This window comes from Schistocerca cancellata, chromosome 1, assembly GCF_023864275.1.
Source record: "Schistocerca cancellata isolate TAMUIC-IGC-003103 chromosome 1, iqSchCanc2.1, whole genome shotgun sequence".
NCBI lineage: Eukaryota > Metazoa > Arthropoda > Insecta > Orthoptera > Acrididae > Schistocerca > Schistocerca cancellata.
In genome coordinates, this window is record NC_064626.1 from 1,188,103,851 (window position 1) to 1,188,131,061 (window position 27,211).

General features: G+C 41.4%; 1 protein-coding gene across 1 annotated transcript in view; it reads left to right on the forward strand.

The window, feature by feature from the left end:
• The window catches only part of LOC126141399 (glutamate receptor ionotropic, kainate 2), a 1,424,310-nt gene that overhangs the window by 904,642 nt on the left and 492,457 nt on the right, over positions 1–27,211 (forward strand). The window contains exon 6 of the mRNA XM_049915245.1: positions 20,855–20,908. Coding sequence (XP_049771202.1) covers positions 20,855–20,908 — 54 coding nt within the window. The remainder of the gene's footprint in view (positions 1–20,854; positions 20,909–27,211) is intronic.

A 27,211-nucleotide genomic window follows, 5' to 3' on the forward strand; every position in this document is an offset into this window, starting at 1 on the left:
TCTTGATCCTTGTCGATTGATGCCCAGCGCCGTCAGTGCTGGAGATGAAATTTTCGTGATGACCTATCCGGTAATCTGAAACCTGCCTCTTATCGCTGTTACTAAACAGAAAGGTCTTCCTGTCTTTCTTTGTGTTCCTGTTCACAGCCGTATTCAGAGATCACCGACTCCCTATTCTACCCTGAGTCAAAATACTTGTGTCTGTTTGACACAAGCAGGTCTAAGATGTTATCCTCACGATGTGTTCTTTCATTAAATGCTCAAGATAATTTTCGGAAAGGGCAGTTAGAACAATTTTACATGATTCTCTGCTCCTACTTCTCGTCCTAATCGCTTGAGTCTCCCAGTCTATAGCTGTAACTTAAAATCTACAACTACAACTATAACACAACTACGAAATTTAAGCGGAATATTCTCCAAGTTTTCCTTCAACTGTTTCGCCACTACTGCAGGAAAATGGTCTATGAAAGCATCCAGTGATTTTGATCCTCCATTAACACTTATCTTCACCCAAATTATTTCGCATTCTGAATCTGTAATAATCTGACTAGATATTATCGTAATCATTAGTGCTATAAACAAGCATCCGACACCAGCGTTCACCTTGTCTTAGCGACAAACACTCCAATCGGAATGTCATTGCTCTGGTTTAGACAGCTTTCCATCCCAAGTACTTTGTGGATATTGTTACCACTTATAATCGAGATTAGCTTCGAAACCTTTCCATACGCGCTCCTGCATTTCACTAACACCGTATTAACATTTTCTTTCTCCGATGTCCTATAACTAATACTACTCTGTCTGGAATCAGAAGGCGTCTTATCGCTCCTACGAAACCCACATGTGGATGCCACACGTACTCCACTACCCTAGAAGCCGCTTCCTGCGTGTGGTGCACTACTCACCTAGAGGTAACCTACAAATCTCCATTCGATAGCAGAGGTCGAAAAATTAGTATCCAATACCGTCACAGAATCGTCTGATCCTCTCGTTAGACTTCCACTCTGCCCTAGGACAGAGGACTGCGTTCGGTTCCGGAAACGATGTTGCAAAACGATAGCTCTGCTTTCACCCCACGGGCGAGACTGTCTTCATTAAATCAGAGAGCCACATTTAGCAACGAGGGATGGCCTCTGAACCCTGGCGGCAGTCATCATTCGTGTCTACACTGAAACCAGTGCGTTCATTCGTAGTGATCACTCGATACCTGACTCTCTTCGCCCTTCTTATATGCCCCACCAGGCTTAGAGCAACGCTAAATACGAACAACCCTAACGCACTCTGGTGACGTTCTACATTTCACATATTAGTGGAACTGTCTCTTGCCGCTCTCTTCTTTGGGTCATCAGTCTTCCGATTGGTTTGATGTTGCCCGCCACTAATTCTTCCCCTGCGCCAACCTCTTCATCTCAGAGTAGCAAACTACGTCCTCAATTATTTTCTGGATTTATTCCAATATCTGTCTTCCTCTACAGTTTTTTCCCTCTACAGTTCCCTCTAGTGCCATGGAAGTCATTCCCTCATGTCTTAACAGATGTCCTATAACCCTGTCCATTCTCCTTATCAGTGTTTTCCACACATTCCTTTCCTCTCCGGCTCTGAGCAGAACCACCTCATTCCTTACTTTACAGTCCACCTGATTTTTCATCATTAGTCTGTAGCTCTAAATCTCACATCCTTCATTCTCTCCTTTTCCGGTTTTCCCACAGTCCATTTTTCACTACCATACAATGCTGTACTTCAGATGTACGTTCTCAGAAAATTCTTCCTCAAACTAAGGTCTATGTTTGATACTTGTAGACTTCTCTTTGCCAGGAAAGCCCTTTTTGGCATTGCTAGTCTCCTTTTGATGTCTTTCTTGCTCCGTCCGTCATTCGTTCTTTTACTGCCTAGGTACCTGAATTCCTTGACTTCATCTACTTCGTGACCATCAATCCTGATGTCAAGTTTCTCGCTGTTCTCATTTTTGCTACTTCTCGATACTTTCGTCTTTCTTCGATTTATTCTCAATCCATAATCTGTACTCATTAGATAGTTCATTCCGTTCAGCATTTCATGTAATTCTTCTTCACTTTCACTCAGGATAGCAGTGTCATCAGCGAATAGTGTCATTGATATGCGTTCACCTTGAATTTTAATCCCGCTCTTGAACCTTTTTTTCTATTTCCATCATTGCTTCTTCGATGTACGGATTGAACACTTTTTGATCCGAGCACTTCGTTATTGGTCGTCCACTATAATCATTCCCTCTTGGCTGTTGTACACATAGTATATTACTCGTCTCTCCCTATAGCTTACTCCTATCTATCTCAGAATTTCGAATATCTCGCACCATTTTACGTTGTCGAAAGCTTTTTCCAGGTCAACAAATCCTATGAACGTGTCTTGATTTTTCTTTAGTCTTGCTTCCATTGTCAACCGCAACATCAGAATTGCCTCTCTCGTGCTTTTGCCTTTCCTGAAGCCAAACTGATCGTCATCCAGCACATCATTTCATTTTCCGTTCCTCTGTATATTATTCTTGTCAGCAACTTGGATGCATGAGCTTTTAAGCTGATTGTGCAATAATTTCTCGCACTTGTCAGCTCTTATAGTCTTCGGAATTGTGTGGATGATATTTTTCCGAAAGTCAGATGGTATGTCGGCAGACTCATACATTCTACACATCAGTATACGTAACCGTTTTGTGCAATGTTTTCTATGCCTTCTGTCTTATTCAGTCTTATGTCCTCCAAAGCTCTTTTACATTAAGATTCTGATACTAGATCCCCTGTCTCTTCTAAATCGACTCCTGTTTCCTCTTCTACCACATCGTACAAATATTTCCCCCCATAGAGACTTTCAATGTATTCTGTCCTCTATCGCTCTTACTAAACAGAAAGGTCTTCCTGCCTTTTTTTTTTTTTTTTTGTATTCCTGTTTACAGCCGCATTCAGTGATGCTGTAACGGTCAGACGGTCACTGATTCCATAGCGTATACGTGTACCACGCTACGCTGACATACGATTGTCTTCCAGGTGCTTCCCCCCCCCCTTTTTTTCGGTCAGTGTATTGCACAAACAAGTTATGTGCACAGTTCTGAAGCTGCTCACCACACATGTCAGTGGAAATAGTATTTCACACGGGGATTTTGAACAGTAGGGACAGAATGAAACTTTAATCTAAAAAAGCACGGATAAAAGAGTTTTGCTGTACAACCACCGGCCCTCCATAACCGTTGGCATTCGCGAGAGAATTAAACGTCAGTTTGAGCGCACCGCACGCCCAAGTCGCCACTGACTCATTAGGAGCCACGCGGGCCGGTAATTGGATCGCCCGGCGAATCGGCAGGCGGCGCGATTGCGTCTAAGTTTGCGGCGGCGTTTAAATAATTTGGAGGCGCGTCGCCGGCAGGCAGAGGCGCCTAACTGAATTGTGTCCGCAGTAAACTGGACACTGGCGCTAATTGGAGCAGCCAGCCGCCGTAGTTGGACTCACGCGGCGTCCTCTGTAGCGAGCCAGGGTTTCCTAGAGGGCACGTACACTGTTCCTCTGCATGGGGGAGGGGGGAGTGGTAATGACGAATACTTTGCTACAATAATTTATGAATCAATATGATAGTCGTGGTAAAAGTGTGACATAAGGAAGGGAAGAGGGAATGCGGGATGGGAGGGGGGTGATAGTGGTTGACGATATACTCTCAATACAGTAGTGATAGTGAGTCGATAGTTTGCAAGGAAATGTACAAATAAACTTAAGAATCGTGCTGTAAGCTACGAAAAGTATGAAGCAGAAAAGGGTAGTGAAAAGGAGCGGGAATTAATAGGGGTGTATGACGTTACCTCTGCCCCGTAGTGTGCGTTTGCAGATTTAAAAGGGATGATAATAAAGAAGGAAAGAAAATTGCTAAGTCCAGAGGAAACGATGAAAATATATGTGAAACAGGGGAAAAGAAAAATCAGAATTAATACACTCCTGGAAATGGAAAAAAGAACACATTGACACCGGTGTCAGACCCACCATACTTGCTCCGGACACTGCGAGAGGGCTGTACAAGTAATGATCACACGCACGGCACAGCGGACACACCAGGAACCGCGGTGTTGGCCGTCGAATGGCGCTAGCTGCGCAGCATTTGTGCACCGCCGCCGTCAGTGTCAGCCAGTTTGCCGTGGCATACGGAGCTCCATCGCAGTCATTAACACTGGTAGCATGCCGCGACAGCGTGGACGTGAACCGTATGTGCAGTTGACGGACTTTGAGCGAGGGCGTATAGTGGGCATGCGGGAGGCCGGGTGGACGTACCGCCGAATTGCTCAACACGTGGGGCGTGAGGTCTCCACAGTACATCGATGTTGTCGCCAGTGGTCGGCGGAAGGTGCACGTGCCCGTCGACCTGGGACCGGACCGCAGCGTCGCACGGATGCACGCCAAGACCGTAGGATCCTACGCAGTGCCGTAGGGGACCGCACCGCCACTTCCCAGCAAATTAGGGACACTGTTGCTCCTGGGGTATCGGCGAGGACCATTCGCAACCGTCTCCATGAAGCTGGGCTACGGTCCCGCACACCGTTACGCCGTCTTCCGCTCACGCCCCAACATCGTGCAGCCCGCCTCCAGTGGTGTCGCGACAGGCGTGAATGGAGGGACGAATGGAGACGTGTCGTCTTCAGCGATGAGAGTCGCTTCTGCCTTGGTGCCAATGATGGTCGTACGCGTGTTTGGCGCCGTGCAGGTGAGCGCCACAATCAGGACTGCATACGACCGAGGCACACAGGGCCAACACCCGGCATCATCGTGTGGGGAGCGATCTCCTACACTGGCCGTACACCACTGGTGATCGTCGAGAGGACACTGAATAGTGCACGGTACATCCAAACCGTCATCGAACCCATCGTTCTACCATTCCTAGACCGGCAAGGGAACTTGCTGTTCCAACAGGACAATGCACGTCCGCATGTATCCCGTGCCACCCAACGTGCTCTAGAAGGTGGATATACACTGTACTAGTGCCGACATTGTGCATGCTCTGTTGCTTGTGTCTATGTGCCTGTGGTTCTGTCAGTGTGATCATGTGATGTATTTGACCCCAGGAATGTGTCAATAAAGTTTCCCCTTCCTGGGACAATGAATTCACGGTGTTCTTATTTCAATTTCCAGGAGTGTATATTCTGTAACGAACCATGATAATGTTCTACGAAGTGAAAAACTGTGAAAGGTGTTCATTATAATCGGCCATCTTCCACATATTCCGTTTTTACGTAGTTTCGTCTCAAATGCAATCTTCGTTATTATACACGGTCCACTCACCTTTATGTGACAACCTGACAGAAGTCTGAATAACCACCTTTCGCAGCTAGGAAATGCAGGAAAAGAGTCAGTGAAGTTCTGGAAGGTACCTGCAGGGATGTGGAGCCATGACAATTCCAGTACCTGGCCACCTGCACTAGGTTTGACAGACACATGGCGCGAGCAGAACGTGAGGCGTAGCGCCATCGCATCGCTCCTGTCACTTGCTAGGACGATATCGTTATAGGCATGAGTCATCGACAGATGTCACCAGCTGACACGGACCTGATTTACAGAGCTGCACGTAGTTGTACTAGTAGGCGGCAGAGGTCAGCAGTTGACGGACAGTGCTAGCAGTCGTAGTCAAAACAATGTTGTAAAGTTATGTTTGATTAATATTTAATGTACACAGAAGGTAATTACTAATTCGAAGGGAAGCGATGAAACAGTGAAGTAATGATGAGGAGAGAAATCACGAAGCACTAAACACTAAAAGCTGTAAATGAAGGAAGAAAGATTAAGATTAATGTCCAGTCGATACATCGGCATTAGAGATGGAGCACTGAGCTTGGTTAGGGCATGTTTGTGGAAGGATGTGGGCCGCGTTCTTTTGAACTGAACCTCAGCGGTTGTTTCAATCAATTCAATGAAACTATGAAAAATAATTTAATAATATTTGTCCAAGTAAAATGGTGCAAGATTTTTGTCGTTCTCATAAAAACGGGTGTAACTATGCCTTAGGAAAATGTGGAGACCTGCTGCGGTTCAGTAGGGCCTAAAGAAAGTATGCAATCTCTTTTTCCCCTAATGTTCTGCCTGTACGTCGAAGAATTAATGACAAAAACAAAAGAATAGTTAGGAGTATAACTGAAATTCATGGTGAAAGCATATCAATGATAGAATTCCCTGACGATATTTCTATGAAGAAAGGACAGGATAATAGGACTTGTTCAGAACTCCAGGAATAGCTTCCATGGTGCTACAGGGAGTCGTAGCTGGCAAAATTTGAGTAGAATGCGGGGATTGCTGTGTGTCGAGGACATCGTAACCTACCTCCCGTTTTAGTTTTGCCTATTCTTAATCGAAACTGTTTTCTTTGCAGGGATCGGACATGGATAAGGGATGATAACAGAGAGAAACCTGGCCGTTGTGCCCAAACTAAAATGTGTTTTTTTTTCCTTTACGTATGTCAATGTCATCAGCTCTTCGAAGTAAGTGAAAAAGTTACTTTGGAACGAGACCAGTTCATAGCTTTTAATAATTGCGCAAGAGTGGCTATATCCAACCATGGTCATACGTAAGAATGGCTCACCTTTATGTGACAACCTGACAGAAGTCTGAATAACCACCTTTCGCAGCTAGGAAATGCAGGAAAAGAGTCAGTGAAGTTCTGGAAGGTACCTACAGGGATGTGGAGCCATGACAATTCCAGTACCTGGCCACCTGCACTAGGTTTGACAGACACATGGCGCGAGCAGAACGTGAGGCGTAGCGCCATCGCATCGCTCCTGTCACTTGTTAGGACGATATCGTTATAGGCATGAGTCATCGACAGATGTCACCAGCTGACACGGACCTGAGTTACAGAGCTGCACGTAGTTGTACTAGTAGGCGGCAGAGGTCAGCAGTTGACGGACAGTGCTAGCAGTCGTAGTCAAAACAATGTTGTAAAGTTATGTTTGATTAATATTTAATGTATTTGTATAATTATAATTGTTTTATATGTTTAGTAATTAGCAGTGTGTGTTTTGTATGAGTGAAGAAGAACAGAAGTAAATGAAAATTGTTTTGTTTATTCACGAAGTACCAGTTAAACTATACAGGGGATTTACTATAATTAAATGTGCAGTCAGTTTATGGTACTAATAAATCGTGAGTAGAACACAAATTAATCGGTAATTTCAGAAGGAGTAATGCTATATTTGATACTTTTCTAAATTTATTTATTTAGCAATTACCATAGAAAGAAATGTTTTATTATGATTTGTCATTGAAGTAAAGCGCGGGTTAGCGCGGGATAGTACTGCAATCTGATTTGCTGTTTGTGATATCAGCCAATCAGAAAAATGCAGGCTCGCTCCAATCTATGCTGGGAACAATGCCTTTGGTGTGATCTAAGTCAGTCGGGGCGGAGGGTTCGAACTAGTAACATCTCATTGAAAGCAGCTCCGACGAAAGTACTGTAAAATCGCGGAAAAATGCTAATTACGAGTTCGCGAAGTAGTACAGTGTATTTAAGTGAACGGTATAGTGGAAGTCGTTCAAAAATGGTTCAAATGGCTCTGAGCACTATGCGACTTAATTTCTGAGGTCATCAGTCGCCTAGAACTTAGAACTAATTAAACCTAACTAACCTAAGGGCATCACACACATCCATGCCTGGAAGTCGTGTGGAATTTCGGACGGAATATCAAAATTATTGCTCTTGACTGTTAGTTAAAACCGCGTGGCGTGTTGTGCGATCCAAGACTGGAACAGGTTTAACGTGTAGAGCAGAGTGCACAACATTTGAGCGAGCATTTTCGTAACTAAACGATCGGGCGAGCTCTATTAACTTCGGTAACGGGTGTAAATACCATAAACTGGCTACGTGTGTGATTGTGGTGTGCGTGTGTTGCCACTTAGTACGGACTTGGCAGTATTAACTGTGATCTTTATCGTAAAAATACACCTGAAAATTTACATTGCCAAGTTAAAACTTTTATTTCAGCAGCTAGCCACATCCCGTTTACCGGACAATTCTATGTATGTTGCGACCTGCAATAGACAGTAGTGATCTAGTATTTTCTACTACAGCTTTTAGCTAGACAAATGAACATTGCTGGACACTGGCAGGGCGGTAAAAAGTACCTTGCCGCGCCGCAAACGGGTGAGGTGGTCCGATATATTCTCGACTGATCTTAAATCCGGGCAGTTTGGTGGCCAGGAGAGTACGACAAAATCATCCTGCGGCTGTTAGAACCATGCCCGTACACTGCGAGGCGTTTTACACGTTGCATTGTCCTGCTGGAAAATGCCATCGGGCCGCAGAGAAGCTAACTGTATGTAGCGGTGGACGTGATCGACAAAGATAGTTGCGTATTTCCACTGATCCCTTGTGCCTTCCAGAATGACATCACACAGGGAATGCCACGAAAAGTTCCCCCAGACCGTAAAGCTCCCTCCTAGGTTCTAGACCCTTCCGATGATTGTTGCAGGGCCGTACACGCCAACGGCCATCTGTCCGATGGAGCATAAGACATAATTCATCTGAAAAGGCCACCTGATGCCAATCAGTGGACATGCAGTTGCGGTATTGGCGTGAAAATTCCAGCCTCCGTCCAGTCAGCATAGTTGCATCAGGCAGGCGACTGCTGCGGAGGCGCACACACAGCAACGTTCGCTGGGCGGTCGTTGAGGGATAATGTTGGTAGCCCTTTGCTTCATCTGGATGGCCAGTTGCTCAACAGTTGCAAGTCTGTACGACCGCACACACCTCCGCAGCCGTCATCTATGTCCACTGCCGCGCCATAGTTTACTTCGCGCCTGTTCGAACTGCGCCATTTTGCCACGCACGGTATACTTTAAACACTGCGACACGCCAACAGTATACAAACTTAGCCGTTTCGTAAATGCTCTTCCCCCCCCCCCCCCCCGACGCTTTATATACCCTCCACTGCTAGTGCCGCCACCTGTTGTCTGTAAATGGGGATTGTACGTTGACGTCGAACATAGGCGGTGGTCGTATTAATATGACTGGATTGTGTACCTGTGGCACTTCCATTCACTGCCGCATATTCTCAGCTGCATCGGCTACACTTGTTTCTCTGCCTGAAGTCTCTGAGGCCATTGTCTAGTGAGGACGTGGTTGCCACATATGGCCTGCTGGTTAGGATGGAACATAAAGCATTCCGCTTCAGTCTATTCCGTTTGAGTTGCTCTTGAGTGAATATGTGGTTTGCTCGCGTAAAACATGGTGTTCCTTTGACTGAAGCTTCATTGCGTTGCACTGAGAAAGGTGGAGAGTGATAACTTAAAGCAATTAATTTACGGCTTATATATATATATATATATATATATATATATATAAGAGCCATATATATATATATATATATATATATATATATATATATATATTATTATTATTGGTGTTTTGCCCTTAAAGAGCGCATTTGGACTAAACTACATGACCAGTTCCTTCTGCTGCCTTCCTTGCTGCCCAAACTTCCCTCATTCGCTCGCTGTGTTTCTGTTTCCGGTCCTCTGTCCATGCTTCTTGTCGGCTTCGTGTCTTCGGCTTAATCTTGATTGCCTTTTTGGTTGCCCATATTTCTCTCATCTTCTGGCTGTGATCTTGCTTTTGTTCTTCGGTCCATTTTATGCCTGTTCGTTTGTCGCATTGTATCTCATGTAGTTTACTTTTCTTGATGATGTTTCTGAACTTTATTCTGTCGTTTATTGTGTCTGCTGTTATGTTGAGCTGGTTCAGGTCGTTTTCTACCTCTGCCACCCATTTGTTGTTTCTAGTGGTTACCCAGTCAAAGATCTGTTTGGTCAGCCTGTGTGATGGCATTCTGTATAGGTGTCCATAGAATTGTAGTCTGCGTTTTCTAATCTTTTCTGTGATTGTCTCCGTATGTTTGTACAGTTCCTCTGTAGGTTTCTTGATCCATATTCCATTGTTGTTAGTTGCGCCAAATATTTTCCTAAGTATTTTCCGTTCTACTTTTTCTAATTGTCTGATACGTGTATGCCCTCGGATTAGTGTGGTCTCTGCTGCATATAGTGCCTCGGGGAGCACCACCATGTCGTAATGGCGTAATTTGGCTTTTTGTGAGATAGACTTCTTGTTGTAATGATTCCACACTACTTTGTATGCCTTGTCCAGTTTAGTCTTTCTTTCTTCATTTGAGTCTCTGTTATGTCAACTCATTTGTAGTGTTTCACCGAGGTATTTGAAGTTTGCTGTTTTGTAAATCGTGCCATACTTTGTGTTCAGAGATGAGAGTTTCTTTGTGCTCATAAACTGTGTCTTTTCGTAAGAGATCTGTAGTCCAGTTTTGGAAGCGATTTCGTGCAGTTTTTCAATAGCGTCTTTTGTTTCCTTTATACCTTTCGTGACAATCGCCAAATCATCTGCAAAAGCCAGGCATTTAATCTGTAGGTTTCCTAAGGTTATCCCCTGTTGTGATGTTTCCCATTCTTTTATGACCTTATCTAACACCAGATTGAAAAGGAGAGGTGAGAGGCCATCGCCTTGTCGGACACCTGTGCGAATTTCGAAGGGCTCTGATAGTTCCCCACAGAACTTTACTTTGGAGGTCGTGTTGCTTAAAGTTTGCTCTATGATAGCTCGTGTTTTGTTGTCTACTTTACTGCTAGAATTTTGAAGAGAGTTTTCCGGTCGATAGAGTCGTACGCCTTTTTGAAGTCAACAAAGGTAATGATCAGGTTCTGTTTGTGTTGTAAAATCATTTTCAGGTTCCAAATTTGTTCCGCACAAGACCGCCCTTTACGGAAGCCTGCTTGGTATTCCCCAATCAAGTGGTCGGTTTGGCATTCTAGTCTGTTTAGTAAAGCTTTAGAGAGGATCTTGTATGTGACTGGTAGTAGGGATATTCCTCTGTAGTTGTTCGGGTTAGTCTTGTCACCTTTTTTGTGTAGTGGGTGTATCAGGGCAGTTTTCCAGTCGTCAGGAATTTTCATGGTTTTCCAGATGTCTTCCAAGATCCTGTGGATGTCTTTGGTGAGTTCTGGGTCTTGTAACTTCCAGATTTCCGCGATGATGCCATCTTCTCCTGGTGCTCTACGATTCTTGAGTGACTTTATTATTTCTTTAACTTCTTCTAGAGTTGGAGGTTCACTATCTGGATTGTATGTGCTCGTTTCTGTCATCATTTCTTCCATGTGGGGGTCCGTGTTGAGCAGTTTTTCAAAGTACTTTGCCAGAATGTCACAATTGTTTTTGGTATTGGTTTCTAGGGTTCCATCCGGTCTTCTGAAGCACAAGTTGGGTGGTTGATATCCAGTCATATTTTCTCTGAACGTTCTGTAGAAGTTTCTTGTATTGTTCTTCATGAAGTCCGATTCGATCTCTGTCAGTCGCCGTTTGTCATACTGTCGTTTTTCACTGCGAATGATTTTGCTTGATTGCTTCTGTGTTTTCAAGAAGTTCATCCAATTCTCTTGGGATTTATGGCAACTAAATTTTTTCCATGCACTGATTCGTTGGTCAATAGCTTGGTCACATGTGTGGTTCCACCAACGGTGTTTCCGTGTTCGTGGTGCTTGTGCTAGTTTCATGGCCTCTAGGATTCTTCGTGAAAGTTGTGTCCAGTCTGTCGTTTTCTCCATTTTAATTTTGTGTAATATTTGTGTCTGGTTTAAAGTAACGTATTCTGGATCTGGTCTAACAATTTTGTTCTTCTGGAGCTTTTTCTTGGGCAAAAGACGAATCCTGATCTGTAGTAGGTGGTGGTCTGAGTCGAAGTAGCCTTTACGGGTGTCTATGTTCAAAATTTCTTTTTGTGAGTCTTTCTGCACTATTACGTGGTCGATTTGTAGTTCTTGCTTTCCGCTGGGGAATTTCCATGTGGTAAGTTTTCGTGTTGGTTTCTTGAATTTTGTTGACATAATGGCGAGGTCGTGGCTTTTGCAAGTCTATCAGATGTTTTCCGTTTTTGTTGGTGTCCTTGTGTGGAGTATGTTTTCCTGTGATATGTCTGTATATCTTTTCTTTTCCGAGTTTGGCGTTGAAATCTCCCAGTATTATTTTGACTCTATGTGCAGGAATTTTTCTGATAGTTTCTTCCATTGTCGTCCAGAAGTCATCAATTTCGTCCGGGTTTCTCCTGTTGTAGTCATTAGTTGGTGCATGTGCATTGATTATTGTGTAGGATTTATTGGCTGATTTCACTGTGATGGTGCTGATTCTTTCGTTTGGTGACGAAAAGTCGATTATGCTGTCCGTGATGGACCTGTGTACTGCAAATCCTGTGCCAAAAAGCCTTAGGTTTTTCAGTTGTCTCGATGGTTTTCCTTTGTATATTCTGAAATTCTCCGTGTTGAAATGGTCTTCGTCTGTGAATCGTGTTTCTTGCAGTGCACATATTTTGATTTGAAATTTTTCGAGAGTGTCTGTCAGTTGTTTCATCTTTCCTGTCTTCATCAGTGTGTTCACGTTGAGTGTGCCGATGTAGTGTTTGCGTTTGGTCTTGAGGGAGTTTGAGAAGCTCCGATTCTTCTCATGATGTCCGTGAGCCCCCGGAATCCGATGCTCACGACAATCCCAGTCTATTGACTGGGGCCCGGGGTAATGAGATTTTTCTCGTTGTACCATCATGATGTTTAGTAGTTGGATGTATGGCATGCTGCCGAGTACAACCTGACATTCCAGATCAGGAGGTTGGTTGAGGCCGCCACTGACATGTGGAGCAGACGCCTTTTGTAGCCGCCCACTGTGGGAACAGACGCTACTAGTAGTTTTGGTCCGCCCCGAGTATTTCATTTCCTCGGTACCAACTACTAACCGCCCCGAGATATATATATATATATATATATATATATATATATATATATATATATATATGTGTGTGTGTGTGTGTGTGTGTGTGTGTGTGTGTGTGTGTGTGTGTGTGTGTGACACCGTTGGTGAATCACACATCGGCTTGTTAGATGACGAATCAGTATTACTCATGCAGTAATATTGAGAATCGAACCTAATAATTTGTATGCCCCGACTCCAGAGTAGAAAGTAATCTGTTTCTTTACTTTACGACTTGGGGAGCTACATTGGAACTGTGTGGTTGCTTCGCCAATGTTATTGGATGAGTAGCAGAGTGACACTTACGATTATGGTGAATGTGATGCACAACCCGTTTTGCTTACGGGTCGACTGATTCGTCATCTCTTTCAACAAGCTGATGTGTGATTCACCAAACGGTGTCACATTATATATATATATATATATATATATATATATATATATATATATATATATATACTTTTCCCAAAACGATATGGAGCAGGTCTTTGTATGTGCTGAGACGACAACGTAGATTGTAAATCAGATAACATTAATCCTGAGACGTCCCCTCGGGAAAATTATGAATTACTGTGCTGGTAAACCTCTTACGTTATTTGATATTCAGACAGTTGAGCAAATCAGAACGTACTCAGAAATTTCTCTCTTTACTTATTCTGATCATCATTAAACTGACACACAATATTTTTTTAGCGCAACCCAATCTGACTTTCAATAATCCCTATAAAAGAATGGCCCTGACTAAAAATAACCTATACCTTTCATGAATCACTTACCTCACAAAAATATTCGTTACTCGAACTACTGCAATACAGCGAGCGTCAATACTGTCAGCTAAATACAACATTCTAACTACTGAAGGCACTAACTACTGATAGGCATAGTTATCAAATGAAAGATTTTGATAGAGAACAAACAATGTATTTACCTTAATAGTGTTCAAAACTCATTATATATCATCCAGTTCATGATATCCAGTCTTACAAATTTCATCTTTCTGACGGACACACGTCCATATCGTCGGTTCTCAAAACTCTGGCATTTCTCTCCCCACATGCACCACTGCTGGCGGCTCACCTCCAACTGCCCAATGCTACGCGCTGTTCACATCCAACAGCCCAACAGTACACAAGCGAATATTCTAACAATGAGTCCAACCAGTCACAGACTGCACACAGCACAGTCAGTGATTTTCATACAAAGCGCTACGTGGCGTTACCAACATAAAAACCTAAACAGCCTACTTACAATCTGATTGTTCTGTGGAATCCTTGGGATCAAATAATAACCCAAAAATTAAAAAGATCAGTTCATGTTTTTATTGCTATTTCGTTCCTTTCAACAAATTAGTTTCAATTAAGTACGATTTTTGCGACTTAATAGTATATTGTAATCACGAGGCTTCCACTAATGCCTTATGTAGAGGTAATTCAGAAATATTCTCGTGCTTTAGCTCTATCGGTAGGTCAATTGGAGCCACTTTTGCTCCGATCAGTTAATTCAAATATCAGTCATTTCTTAGCTTAGGAAATTATTCCCAAATCACGGAAGATAATTTTACCTCTTGAGTTTCAGGATAATGGCTGTTTCGCCGTATCGCCATTACGTTCTATGTAAATGTTATACTGCTAAGTCACCGTAATCCACAATAGATTGTTTAAGGTGAAAGAGAATTTATGCATTGTCACTCATGCGTTGTGATAAATATTCCTGACGGTAGTCAGAGCACGAAATAATAGTATTTCCTTTGGGTTTTACTCATTTGTAAAGAGGGGAAACTTTGATGTTCATTGCTGCTAATGAAGTCACATCGAATTTAATGCACACCATACAATGGAGTGCATATTGAAATAGTAAAAACGGCCAAAATACGTCAGAAAGACAATTAATAATTAAAGACAATGAAGAATTAAAACGGAAGCGATGAAACAGTGAAGTAATGATGAGGAGAGAAATCACGAAGTACTAAACACTAAAAGCTGTAAATGAAGGAAGAAAGATTAATCTTAATGTCCAGTCGATACATCGGCATTAGAGATGGAGCACTGAACTTGGTTAGGGCATGTTGGTGGAAGGATGTGGGCCGCGTTCTTTTGAACTGAACCTCAGCGGTTGTTTCAATCAATTCAATGAAACTATGAAAAATAGTTTAATAATATTTGTTCAAGTACAATGGTGCAAGATTTTTTTCGTTCTCATAAAAACGGGTGTAACTATGCTTCAGGAAAATGTGGAGACCTGCTGCGGTTTAGTAGGGCCTAAAGAAATTATGCAATCTCTTTCTCCCTTAATGTTCTGCCTGTACGTCGAAGAATAAATGACAAAAACAAAAGAATAGTTAGGAGTATAACTGAAATTCATGATGAAAGCATATCAATGATAGAATTCCCTGACGATATTTCTATGAAGAAAGGACAGGATAATAGGACTTGTTAAGAACTCCAAGAATAGCTTCCATGGTGCTACAGGGAGTCGTAGCTGCAAAATTTGAGTAGAATGCGGGGATTGCTGTGTGTCGAGGACATCGTAACCTACCTCCCGTTTTAGTTTTGCCTATTCTTAATCGAAACTGTTTTCTTTGCAGGGATCGGACATGGATAAGGGATGATAACAGAGAGAAACTGGCGGTTGTGCCCAAACTAAAATGTGTTTTTTTTTTCTTTACGTATGTCAATGTCATCAGCTCTTCGAAGTAAGTGAAAAAGTTACTTTGGAACGAGACCAGTTCATAGCTTTTAATAATTGCGCAAGAGTGGCTATATCCAACCATGGTCATACGTAAGAACGGCTAGACCCAGTCATGATCAATTTCACTTTCAGTCTGAGGTTTGCGTTTGTAAAATATTGCTTTTCCAAATTAAACTACAAAACTTCTCCTTTGCCTAATTTATTGTTCATGTATTAATATGGGCCACTAAGAGTGACGATATTGATTGGCCCACTGGCTTGATGCGTAATAAAGCGCACCCTCCGCAAATACCCCGATTATTCAGTCTATTTGCCCTGCCATTCGACGACAAATTTTCAGTGTTTTTTCAATATGTGTAAACTGTCCATAATTATTGTTGGTAACGCAGCTTACGTATATAAACAGTTCCACTTCGCTGAGGCGTCTATGGTGGCTCTATTTACTTCGCTATTTACTTCGCGTCCCGTCCCTTTTTTCTTGCAAAACCATGTTTTTTTGCCTCTATTGCACCTTGGAAGCTCTGTATCAAGACTACTCACCCATTAACGGAAGGGCAGTGGGAAGTATTAGTGGTATATGTTGTGCTCTGAGCCACACACCGCAGTGTGTGTTGCAGAAAACCAGTGAAGACATAAAAGTGAAAAAATCAATTGTTGTTCTTGTTGTTGTGGTCTTCAGTCCTGAGACTGGTTTGATGCAGCTCTCCATGCTACTCTATCCTGTGCGAGCTTCATCTCCCAGTACCTACTGCAGCCTACATCCTTCTAAATCTGCTTAGTGTATTCATCTCTTGGTCTTCCTCTACGATTTTTGCCCTCCACGCTGCCCTCCAATACTAAATTGGTGATCCCTTGATGCCTCAGAACATGTCCTACCAACCGATCCCTTCTTCTAGTCAAGTTGTGCCACAAACTCATCTTCTCCCCATTTCTATTCAATACCTCCTCATTAGTTACGTGATCTACCCATCTAATCCTCCGCATTCTTCTGTGGTACCACATTTCGAAAGCTTCTATTCTCTTCTTGTCCAACTCCACACAAATACTTTCAGGAACAACTGCCTGACATCTGAATCTAGACTCGATGTTAATAAATTTCTCTTCTTCAGAAACGCATTCCTTGCCATTGCCAGTCAATATTTTGTATCCTCCGTACTTTGACCATCATCAGTTATTTTGCTCCCCAAATAGCAAAACTCCTTTACTACTTTAAGTGCCTCATTTCCTAATCTAATTTCCTCAGCATCACCCGACTTAATTCGACTACATTCCATTATCCTCGTTTTGCTTTTGTTGATGTTCATCTTATGTCCGCCTTTCAAGACACTGTCCATTCCGTTCAACTGCTCTTCCAAGTCCTTTGCTGTCTCTGACAGAACTAGAATGTCACCGGCGAACCTCAAAGTTTTTATTTCTTCTCCATGGATTTTAATACCTACACCGAACGTTTCTTTTGTTTCCTTTATTGCTTGCTCAATATACAGATTGAATAGCATCGAGGAGAGGCTACAACCCTGTCTCACTCCCTTCCCCACCATTGCTTCCCTTGTATGTCCCTCGACTTTTATAACTGCCATCTGGTTTCTGTACAAATTGTAAATAGCCTTTCGCTCCCTGCATTTACCCCAGCCACCTTCAGAATTTGAAAGAGAGTATTCCAGTCAACATTGTCAAAAGCTTTCTAAGTCTACAAATGCTAGGAACGTAAGTTTGCCTTTCCTTAATCTTTCTTCTAAGATAAGTCGTAGTGTCAGTATTGCCTCACGTGTTCCAACATTTCTACGGAATCCAAACTGATCTTCCACGAGGTCGGCTTCTACCAGTTAATCCATTCGTCTAAAAGGCAATACCTGAAGTACAGGAAGAACGATGAAAAAATGTTGTAAATGGGGAAAAATGAAGAGGAGAATTAAGGAATTATGTAAATAATCATGATAATAAATATTATAGGTCGTGAAAAAACAACGACGCACTTGCTACGTTGTCTTCTGTTCATTCGCATATCTGTTCGGATATTCCTATGTGTATGTACGTGCAGAATGAGTAAATGGCACTGGACAGGAAAATATTTCATGCACCTTAATAATGGCAACTCAGTTTAAAATTAGTCACCATGGATGCGGCTGATGTAAGGTCGGTTGCCATCTTAAGGTGCATGATATATTTTCCTGTCATGTTTCATTTTGCCCATAATGTAGTTTGTTTGCTAGGTGACAATGCGTAAATTTAACTAATGCTATCTGGATGCCTAGAAACTCAACATCGGCCTAAGATCCGCTATTTACTACATTTTAGATCCAATGAAGGAACTTCTCGTAGGATTACTGAGAACAGATTTGCCTTACCTGACTTCTCTTCCAGTACTGAGATTTTCATTTTTTATTTGAGGATTATTCAGTTCATCAGCCTTATTTGAAGGTCTTGCTTCACTTGCTATCAATTTTGTCGCTGTGTACCTTCATCTTCAGGCCACTCTACGCGTAATGACGCTGAAAACCAGCTAATTATCAAAATACACCCCAATACAGACCTCACCCATATCCATGTCAGATGCGATGAATACCTTCCTTCCTGTTTATGGTACTGGAGAGCGCCAGCACATCAACAGTTATGATTACCCAGTTTAACACAGAGAGGCCTGAAGATGGTGCACTGTATAGCAGAAATAGATTGCAAATAAAGCAAAACGCTTAAATACAGCTGAAGAAGTCATTTATTCACCGGGAAATGTACATGGTAACAGCAGGAGCCCACAAGCCTATCTAAAGATGGCCATACTAGTAATTTCCGTTTCACGTTTAAGTTTACTGGAAGATACAGAATTAACGTATATATTGCACACTAACTAGGATAGGCTAAATTAATTCCCTGATTGACTACCTCTTATTTGAACCATTTATACTAGATGTCCCAGGTAGGAATGGTCAACATTCTAATTGGATTCCCCGTCGCTTCCCTGTTGACTCTTGTTCCTTCTTTTGTCACGTCGTCAGACAAGTCCCGCAATCACAAACGTCTTCATTGCACTCTATCCACCTATCCGCTTTCTCCTCTGCTTTTAACGTTTGGCCTCGCGGAGTGGCTGCACGGTTTGAGGCGCCATGTCATGGATTGCGCCCCCCCCCCCCCCCGGCCCGTCCGGAGTCTCGAGTCCTCCCTTGGGCATGGGTGGGTGTGTTGTTCTTAGCATAAGTTAGTTTAAGTAGTGTGTAAGACTAGGGACCGATGACCTCGACACTTCGGTCTTTTAGGAATTCACATACATTTGAACATTTTTTAACAGTTGATTGGCATTGCTGTCTTAATGCTATACCGTTACTTTTAATTTTACTGTAGGTAGGTTTGACATTTCTATATGCTGAGTCAGTCCTTCCGACAATTATTTCTTTTTCGATTTCTTCATTTTTTTTCTGTAGCCATTTCGCTTTTAGCTTCCCCACACTAACTATTTATTTCATTCCCAAGTGACTTGTATTTCTTCATTCCTGAATTTCCCTGTACATTTTTGTACTTCCGAGTACCTCTTACGTCACCCAAGTTTGCTCTGTAGTTATCTATCCCATACTTAGCCGAAATTATTTAGCTCCATCACGTTAGGAATTTTATTTTCTATGTTTTCATCAGTTGAGTTTGAATCATATTCGCATCTCTTATAAACTGTAATCTATGACGCCGACGTTCACTCGTCCGTGCCGCAACGTTGGCCAGGTTAGAGGTCAGAGTCGGCGGCTGCTGGGATTCGGCCAATTTCCGCGGTCGCAGCCGGGCGAGGGCACAGGCCGTGAATTTCCGTCGCGTCTATGAGGAGAGCCGCTCCACACACTCTGGCCGACTTCCAGCTGATCCTTCCAGACTGCCCACTCGCTCGGAACACCGTGATAATTTTTTCCTCAGCTTCGGATCAGAATTTATAGCAACTTCTTCGCCTCTCTTCTCTAAGTGATTAAATGCCTTGCTTCAGTGGTGACGGATTTATGTAGGATCATGAAAACTCTTTTTCAACGGCCCTTTCGCCATTTTCCAACCAGGTCGTGACCGTTAGTCGATGGGTTTCTGTCGGGTGTTAAACGAAAAACTGCTACTATCCATCAATGTGCTCTTTAGCTTCCTGAGTGACGTGCCTTTCAATGGTTATGCGCTGAAAATGCCAGTCTGATATAAGAGGCGGCCGTGTTATTTCCCCTTGATAGAGTGCTCATTCTCTGTACATACAATGGTCATCACCATTTTCCGAACTTAGCTCATAACACGTCCATTACCCACTTGAAATCGGGCCTCTAGTCACGGTCTGGCACGAATTTTTATTAGTCACAAAATACTGATACTGAGCGAAGCAGGTATGTATCATTGCTCCAGGACACCTGCTCCTTTCACGCCCACTGCCTGCCATCATGGTATAAAGTGTCTGAGCAAGGTCACACTCTGATTGAAACCGGTCACCATTTAAAATAGATATTTTATTGCGGTTAAGACGGTTTGTGATCCATTTTTAATTAAACTGGTTGTGGGTGATGGAGGTCATCACCTCACATACCTATTATGTCACTGTGAATAGGAAGTGGTTCTGACTTTCAATAAATGTCTGTAATGTTCGGGATAACTTCCAAAAAGCAGGTAAAAAGCTAAAACTTGAATTCTACTGTGAGGGCTGTTGGAGAAAACATAAGTGGAATCACTTCTATAAAAAGAGAGGGAAACTTCAAAGCAGCTTTATCTTCTAGCCGAAAGCATCTGTTACATTGTATAGGAACCCACTTATTTTACATGAAAATTTGGCATTTCTGTGGTATGTAATCATCAATGGAAGGCTTCAATCGGATATGACTTACACAAAGATTTAGACTGGCAAAAGTACTCAATATTCAACAAAATTGTATTACTATCAATAAATGTAGTAGCTGTTTGACACATACCATTATCATAGTTAATTCCTTGTGTAAAATATACAGTAATCATTCTTCTGACATTGCTGTATGCAATTTTCTCGTATATAATCTTCAGAGGAAGTGCAGGCATTTCCTAACCACCCACGATGGAGGAGTGAACCTATATATTCACCAACTTAGGATAAATTTCCGTTCCTGATACACCGTCATATACAGATTTCCTGCTGGTACCCAAATCCACTTCATCGATGTCAACGAAACGAGTAAAAAATTTGCTTGTTTTAAAACAAAAATATCCACAAGTTAACACTGGGTTACACTATTGTGCAGTATGTACCAACACAACACGAAAATTTGTAAGATATCAACATTATGTTTGTGTCTGGCCAAAACATTTTTCACCCTGTCCTAATGTAGTGAAGAACAGATAACATCGGCAATTTAATGATAATACCAAAAGAATAACCCGATTTGTTTCTTTTATTTTCAGATTCTGCAGCTCCAAATGAACGACTTCCGATACCACTATATGTTCACCACATTCGTAAGTATCCATCCTAAAACCACAACAGTTTACTTTAAGTATGATTCAAGTTACGATGCCGGCCAATGCGACAGTTAGATGCTTGCTTCGTTGCTCAGTTTGCATGGTGTTGGCTGCTTCTTGAGTCAGTGTTGACTTTTGCTTGTACCTACACACACACACACACACACACACATACACACACACACAGTGAAGGAGAACTTAAGAATTATTGAAAAAGTTATTTATTCCAGTCTTGAAACACTAATCACAATACACTAAGACCAATTTGAAGTATAGTCACCATATTCATAACTCTGTGCTGATGTATGCTAGCGTAACTGTACATTAAAAAAAATTCTGCTATAGTAGCGTAGTCACTCGGTACAACAATAGTCATTAATGTAATACTGCGAAGTATATGAGACGTTTTTGTGGGACCAAATAGAAGTGTATGTCAATATAGTGGCAATACTGTGGTAGTAAGCTTTCACCTGTCTTGCAAGATATTTTATGAAGTAAGATGAACGTATGATGGAAGTACTCGATAAATAACTGTAATTACTTTCTTTGTGCAATAAACACGTTTTAAATAACGGAGGAGTTACTCATCACATGAGCCATCAGTGATTGAATATATGCAAAATAAGTTAACGTCCTGTCTTCTCTAAGTGCAAAGTTGATAATTAATCTTATTCAGTGTATACAATTCAGTGTGTATACCTAAGAACTTACATTGTTGATAGTCCAAAACTTGATGGGCTGTGTTTCTTCAAGGTTTAAAGTTACTCCATTTCTGCGAAATCAGTTGATAACTTTACAAAGAAAATATTTGTTCAATCTGAGATGTAGAACCGTAAAAAAATCTGACAAGCAAAACGAGAAAGTCTACAAAGTTCTATAAAACAACTTCTATTAATAAGCAAGTGCCCAGAACCCAATGCCAGCTGCGGCTTGTTTATTTAGCGGTATCTAGAGAAAACAAACATTTTATTTTCAATATTTCGCTTCCACAACTAAACGAATTTAAAAATTTAAAATTCTATCATAATCTACTCATTAAGAGGTATATTCTTACGTTAAAAGTTTAACAAGTACTTCAGTTCAAACAGTGTGTTTGTTTCGAGGCAGCGTAGCTGACAACTCGCAAATAATCGACTTTTTTAAGTTATCAGAAGATGGGAGCTCTTATCGACCTCCAAAAAACCTTACACGTAGTTTCAAACCTTTATGAAACGTTTCCTCGTCAACTTCCCCTCTCCCACCCCCCTCCCCCATCACACACACACACACACGTACACAAACTGAAAGCCTGGTACAGTTTCGCTGTTCATGCAATAAAACTTCAAAATGAGTCATGGCGTTTTAATTTTTTACTTCGATTCGATTAATTCTATTCGCAACATAATTTGCAAGCAGTATCTACAGATGCCGCGGAATGAACCAGCAAAGTGATATTACTGTACGACACATAGTTCACGAGATATGATGTCATAAACATTGACATGAGTGATAAACTAGATTTTGCTTAAATTATCCAGACCATATTCATCCATTGCTTATATTAATCAAGTGTTAGCAATGGGAACACTTTGCGACTTCCAACTAACCTTAAGCGTTATTTAAAAAACTTTTCCAATCGTTTTTTCGCGTACATTTTACCGACATACATTTACTCATTACCTTACTTGTTAAGTAATCAGATTCTGAAGCTTTTTTATACATGATATTTATATTTTTTAAAGTATCAACGGTTACTGGTAGGTTACTAAACTGCTACAATTGTCGGTCATTTACGAAATAAGGTGCTTCGCGACCGAATTTCACTCGAATGTCAATTTTGTGGGTTATTAAGGGCTGTTCTAGTCAAGATTGAAGGATCGCAGCATACAGAATGAAATTAACACCTACACAGGAAATGACTTCGTATAAATACAGAAACTGTTGGAATGATCATCTGACCCACATGTTGTCCTGTTGTCTGTTAAAAGCTTGGAAATTGCGACAAGGGGACTCCAGAAGATACAGGAGGCGACGAGAAGCGCAAGTGTAATAAATGAACAGGATGATAATGATGATGATGTTGACACAGTTTGAAGTATACATTAAAGAAATTATACAAAAATGCTGACTTACTCCATTCTTATAAGGCCACAAGAGTGTGATATGGAATCAAATGAGAGCGGCAGAACATTCAGGCAACGCAATCTGTGGAGTCACTGGTCCACACGCAGGGCGTTGCCCTGAGGCAGTATATTGTCACCTGGCGCACCACCGCAACCAGTTTACAGCAAGGGGCGCAGCTGACGCACGCCCGCAACACATGCAACTGCTTGTCCTGGAGCACTGCCGTGTCTCTTCAACCGCCTGGATGCGTTTGCGTTGCTGCCACGTAGGGGGGTCGTCATGCAGCATTTGCCGTAAATAAGTGTAACTACTCAAAATCAGCGCGGTACGTATAGTCCGATTATAGCGGTTAGCTGTACTACTTCCGCATCCAATGTGACAATGGGAATGGTACGAGCATTGTCAGCTCTCACTTTGTTTTAACTTCAGTTGCCTGACAATTCTCAAATATTAAACTTTCCAAGACGCCAGTACCTCCCTTACTTCAAGAAAAAACCGTGACTCGAAATTTAATTACAATTAAGAACAGATTTTTTTGACATCTATCGAGATATATTGAATTTCAGACGTTTTACGAGTTTTTTCCTTGTTTTTAAGAGAGTAAAAAATTTAACATTTCGCACTTGTTACGAGTTAAATACTGACAAAATGGCAAGAAACTCCTTTTGCCGAAGCTTGCAAGTGATAAACTGAGAACAATATGCAACTTAGGAAAGATCCATTCGGGAGAGGAGTATTTTACCAGTAAAAAAAAAAAGTTTTTAAGAGTTCAATAGTTTTCGAGAGGTTGCGTTATTTGTTTCAAGCCTTTTTAGAACCAGAAAGTTTCATGTGCTCTAGAAACATTCCCATAACTTAATTATTTATTTATGTCGTAGGATAGACCTCTGATATTTGTAGATACCCTGTAAATATCTACACCGTATTTTTATTATTTATATATTTATTCTAGCTCACGTTCATAAGGACAGTGAATCGTTACGTATAAAATAATATTTGTGTGAATCTTTATGAGAATCTATTTCTTTTTTTTTCTAGTCTGAATACTGGACTAATTTTACAGTGTATATCATACTATTTTTCCTTATCTGTATTTGTTCCTGTCACTACAACACTAACAATAAGATGGCTACCCATACGCTGCTCAACCTGTAGTTATTATCCTCTGGCACCTTCTTCCACTCTCAGCATGTATTCCTTTGACAGAAAAAAAGGCCATAAGTTCTCTTTATTTCCATCTACTTTGATTAAATTTATCCTTTTACTACCACAGCAACTACCGAAACAAAATTTAATGTTACTAACACCAACACTAGTACTTCTGCCACGATTACTTATAATGTTAGAGTCGCTGATCCAAGGCAACAGTTAAATAGTGTATTATCTTCTCTACCTTAAAATCTTCTCTTCCCTATAGTCTTAGATCGACACACACAAACAATTTGCTGCTACCGGAATCTATCTAGTTTCTCTGTACCTTCCGTACTAGATTGACCACGCTGTTGGGTTCAGAAATATCTTGCTTCTTAGACATATCTGAACGCATCAATTATCTTTCACTGCAAAGGTTATTCTTCTGCAAACGTTCAACTCTAGCAGAAAAATTTTCACCATATGCAAAATCAGAAATTTTCCTTGATGTTTGCAAGAGATACTCTTTGCAGAGATTTTCTATCGCCGTGGACAGACGAGCGCTGTTGCGGCTGCCTGTACACAGCACTTGTCCCACCCTTTGACCTTAAACGTCGGATGTCATGTAATTTAAATCAGAGTATTAGTACCATTGTGAAACCCCAAGACAACATTCACGTTAGCAAGAACTACCAAATCTCATATCCAACAATATCGAGACGCAAACGCTTTCCTAATTTTCGGTAAGTGTTAAATATTGCATCACAATGCTCTTTTTTGCTTGTGAAAGGGATTGTCTGATTAATTCTGCCTATAATCCCCGAAACGGACGTTCTTTTTTTAAAAAAAGCCTACGCACGTAAGGCCTCTGTTTATTATGAACCAGGGTGATAAACATAAATTTCCGCCTGTGTCGCGTTCGTCTATATTTGTATATTACCCTCCAAATGAATTAGAATTAGCGAATATGGAAAATAATTTGTGTTATCGAGTATGGCCAATAAATGAGGTCAGCAATGTTTCACACAACGGATAACATGGTCTATGAGCAAGCATGTAATGTTAAGTGACATTGTGGATGTTGCCTTGGGGTTCATTTCGTTAAGCATTCTTTAATATGAATCTTATTCTATTTTCAGGACACAGATACATTCAATTTAACTGATTCTTCGGAGTAGGCACATGGGAGAAGATGGAAATCAGAGTTACATGGTAAAAACGAAACATTCAAGGAGAAAAATAGATTGTTTGATCAGAAGTGATTCTGATGGACATGGTATTGCAGCAGACTTACATTTTGAAATACTTTCACAATACACAGCATTAATAGTATAAATGGAGAGACGTAATTTAACATTCAGTTTCGTCTCGTGATGGTTTATTAAATGGAGGGTCTCTTAATATATATCGGAATGGGATACAGGGGAAACATTGTAAGCGGCTCCAGCTCCGTGGTGAACACAGCGAAGCAAGGCTAAGGATGGTACAACGCTCAGTTACTCCACACGCACACGTCAGCAAAGAACGAGGAACATCTGCATTATATTCCCATGAGAACAGTCAGAGAACAAACAGAGACAGCATGGATAAATATCGGCTCTCAGACACGTGGTCGCGGAAGTCCCATTAAAACTGGAAAAATATGAACAAAATAAAATTGTCTGTGCATGTAGGTATTCATTGAATGTACAATTTTGAGCTCTACAATGTGCATGGCAGCATTAAATGATAGCTATGGGACCGAGAACATGTGGCATAGTGCACACACACTGGGCGCGACTAATTACAGGTAAATTATCTATTTCTCCAGGCCTAAAACTCTTCTGGTCTCTATGAAAGGCACCACGAATGGGCGAGAGATGGTTATTGAAAGCGCTTGCACTCAACACTTAAGCATTTCGTGCTCTATTCGATTCCACTTGGGTAATACGTGCTAATCTCATGAACAAAAATTGTGTCATCCGACACAGTGCCTATCTGGTTTAAAGAAAAATAATCTCAACACGCTGTTTACCACATGGTCGCCGAAAGAATACGCAATCCAACCAGTACATGGGCAGTTCATGATAACCTATCACTTCAGCCTAAGGTAACACGTGGTGGTAGTTTCGGAAGGAACAAGTGAAGTCAAATTCGAAATGCAAAATTTAATAAAATGAAACAAAATAGGATCGTGAATCACTTCCCTAACGTAACGAAGCTGAAATTAATCAGCACCAAGCATAGACCAAATCTGGCATAAATTCAGAGAAATAGTATTGACAGCAGTTGAGGTATTTACACCAAATAAATGAAAAATAGAATGAATTGATCTCCAGTGGTACACAATAAAGGTCAGGATACTGTCGAAGATGCAATGAAAAAGGTCTGCCAAATTTAAATGAACCAAAAACCACAGGGTTGGCAAAGTTTTACAGAAGCTCTAAATTTAGAGCGAACTTCAATGCGAGATGCTTTTAACAGCTTCCACAACGAAAATCTGTCTCCACATCTGGCAGAAAATCCAAAGAGATACTTGTTGTATGTAAAGTACATAAGCGGAAAGACAATCAATACCGTTACTGAACAACAGCGGTGGTGATGGTGAGGTCTTTTCTGTTATCAGCCGAGTCAAGGCGTCGTTCTGTAGCAATGTTTAAACAAGTTTTATAATCGTCTTCTTGAAGCGAAGACTTCGCCTGAAGACGACAACATGGAAACTAGTCGAAACATTGCCGCAGAACAACGCCTTGACTTGGTTGATAATCTGAAAAGACTTCGTCATCGAGATTCGCCGAGAAAGTCTAAATTCTTATTTAGTGATTGTGATGTTACTGACAACAGTACCGATAAAGCGGGATTACTAAAGACGGTTTCTCGGAATTTCTTCATTACATAAGACGAAGTGAATTTCAGATTCGAATCAGAACTTCAGAGAACATGAGTAAATTAAAAATAGATATCCAAGTTGTAGTCAAGCAATTTAAATTACCTAATAAAAGCAAGACTTACGGTCCAGATCCCATACCAGTTAGGTTCCTTTCAGATTATGCTAGTGTAATAGCTCCGTATTTAACAATCATATAC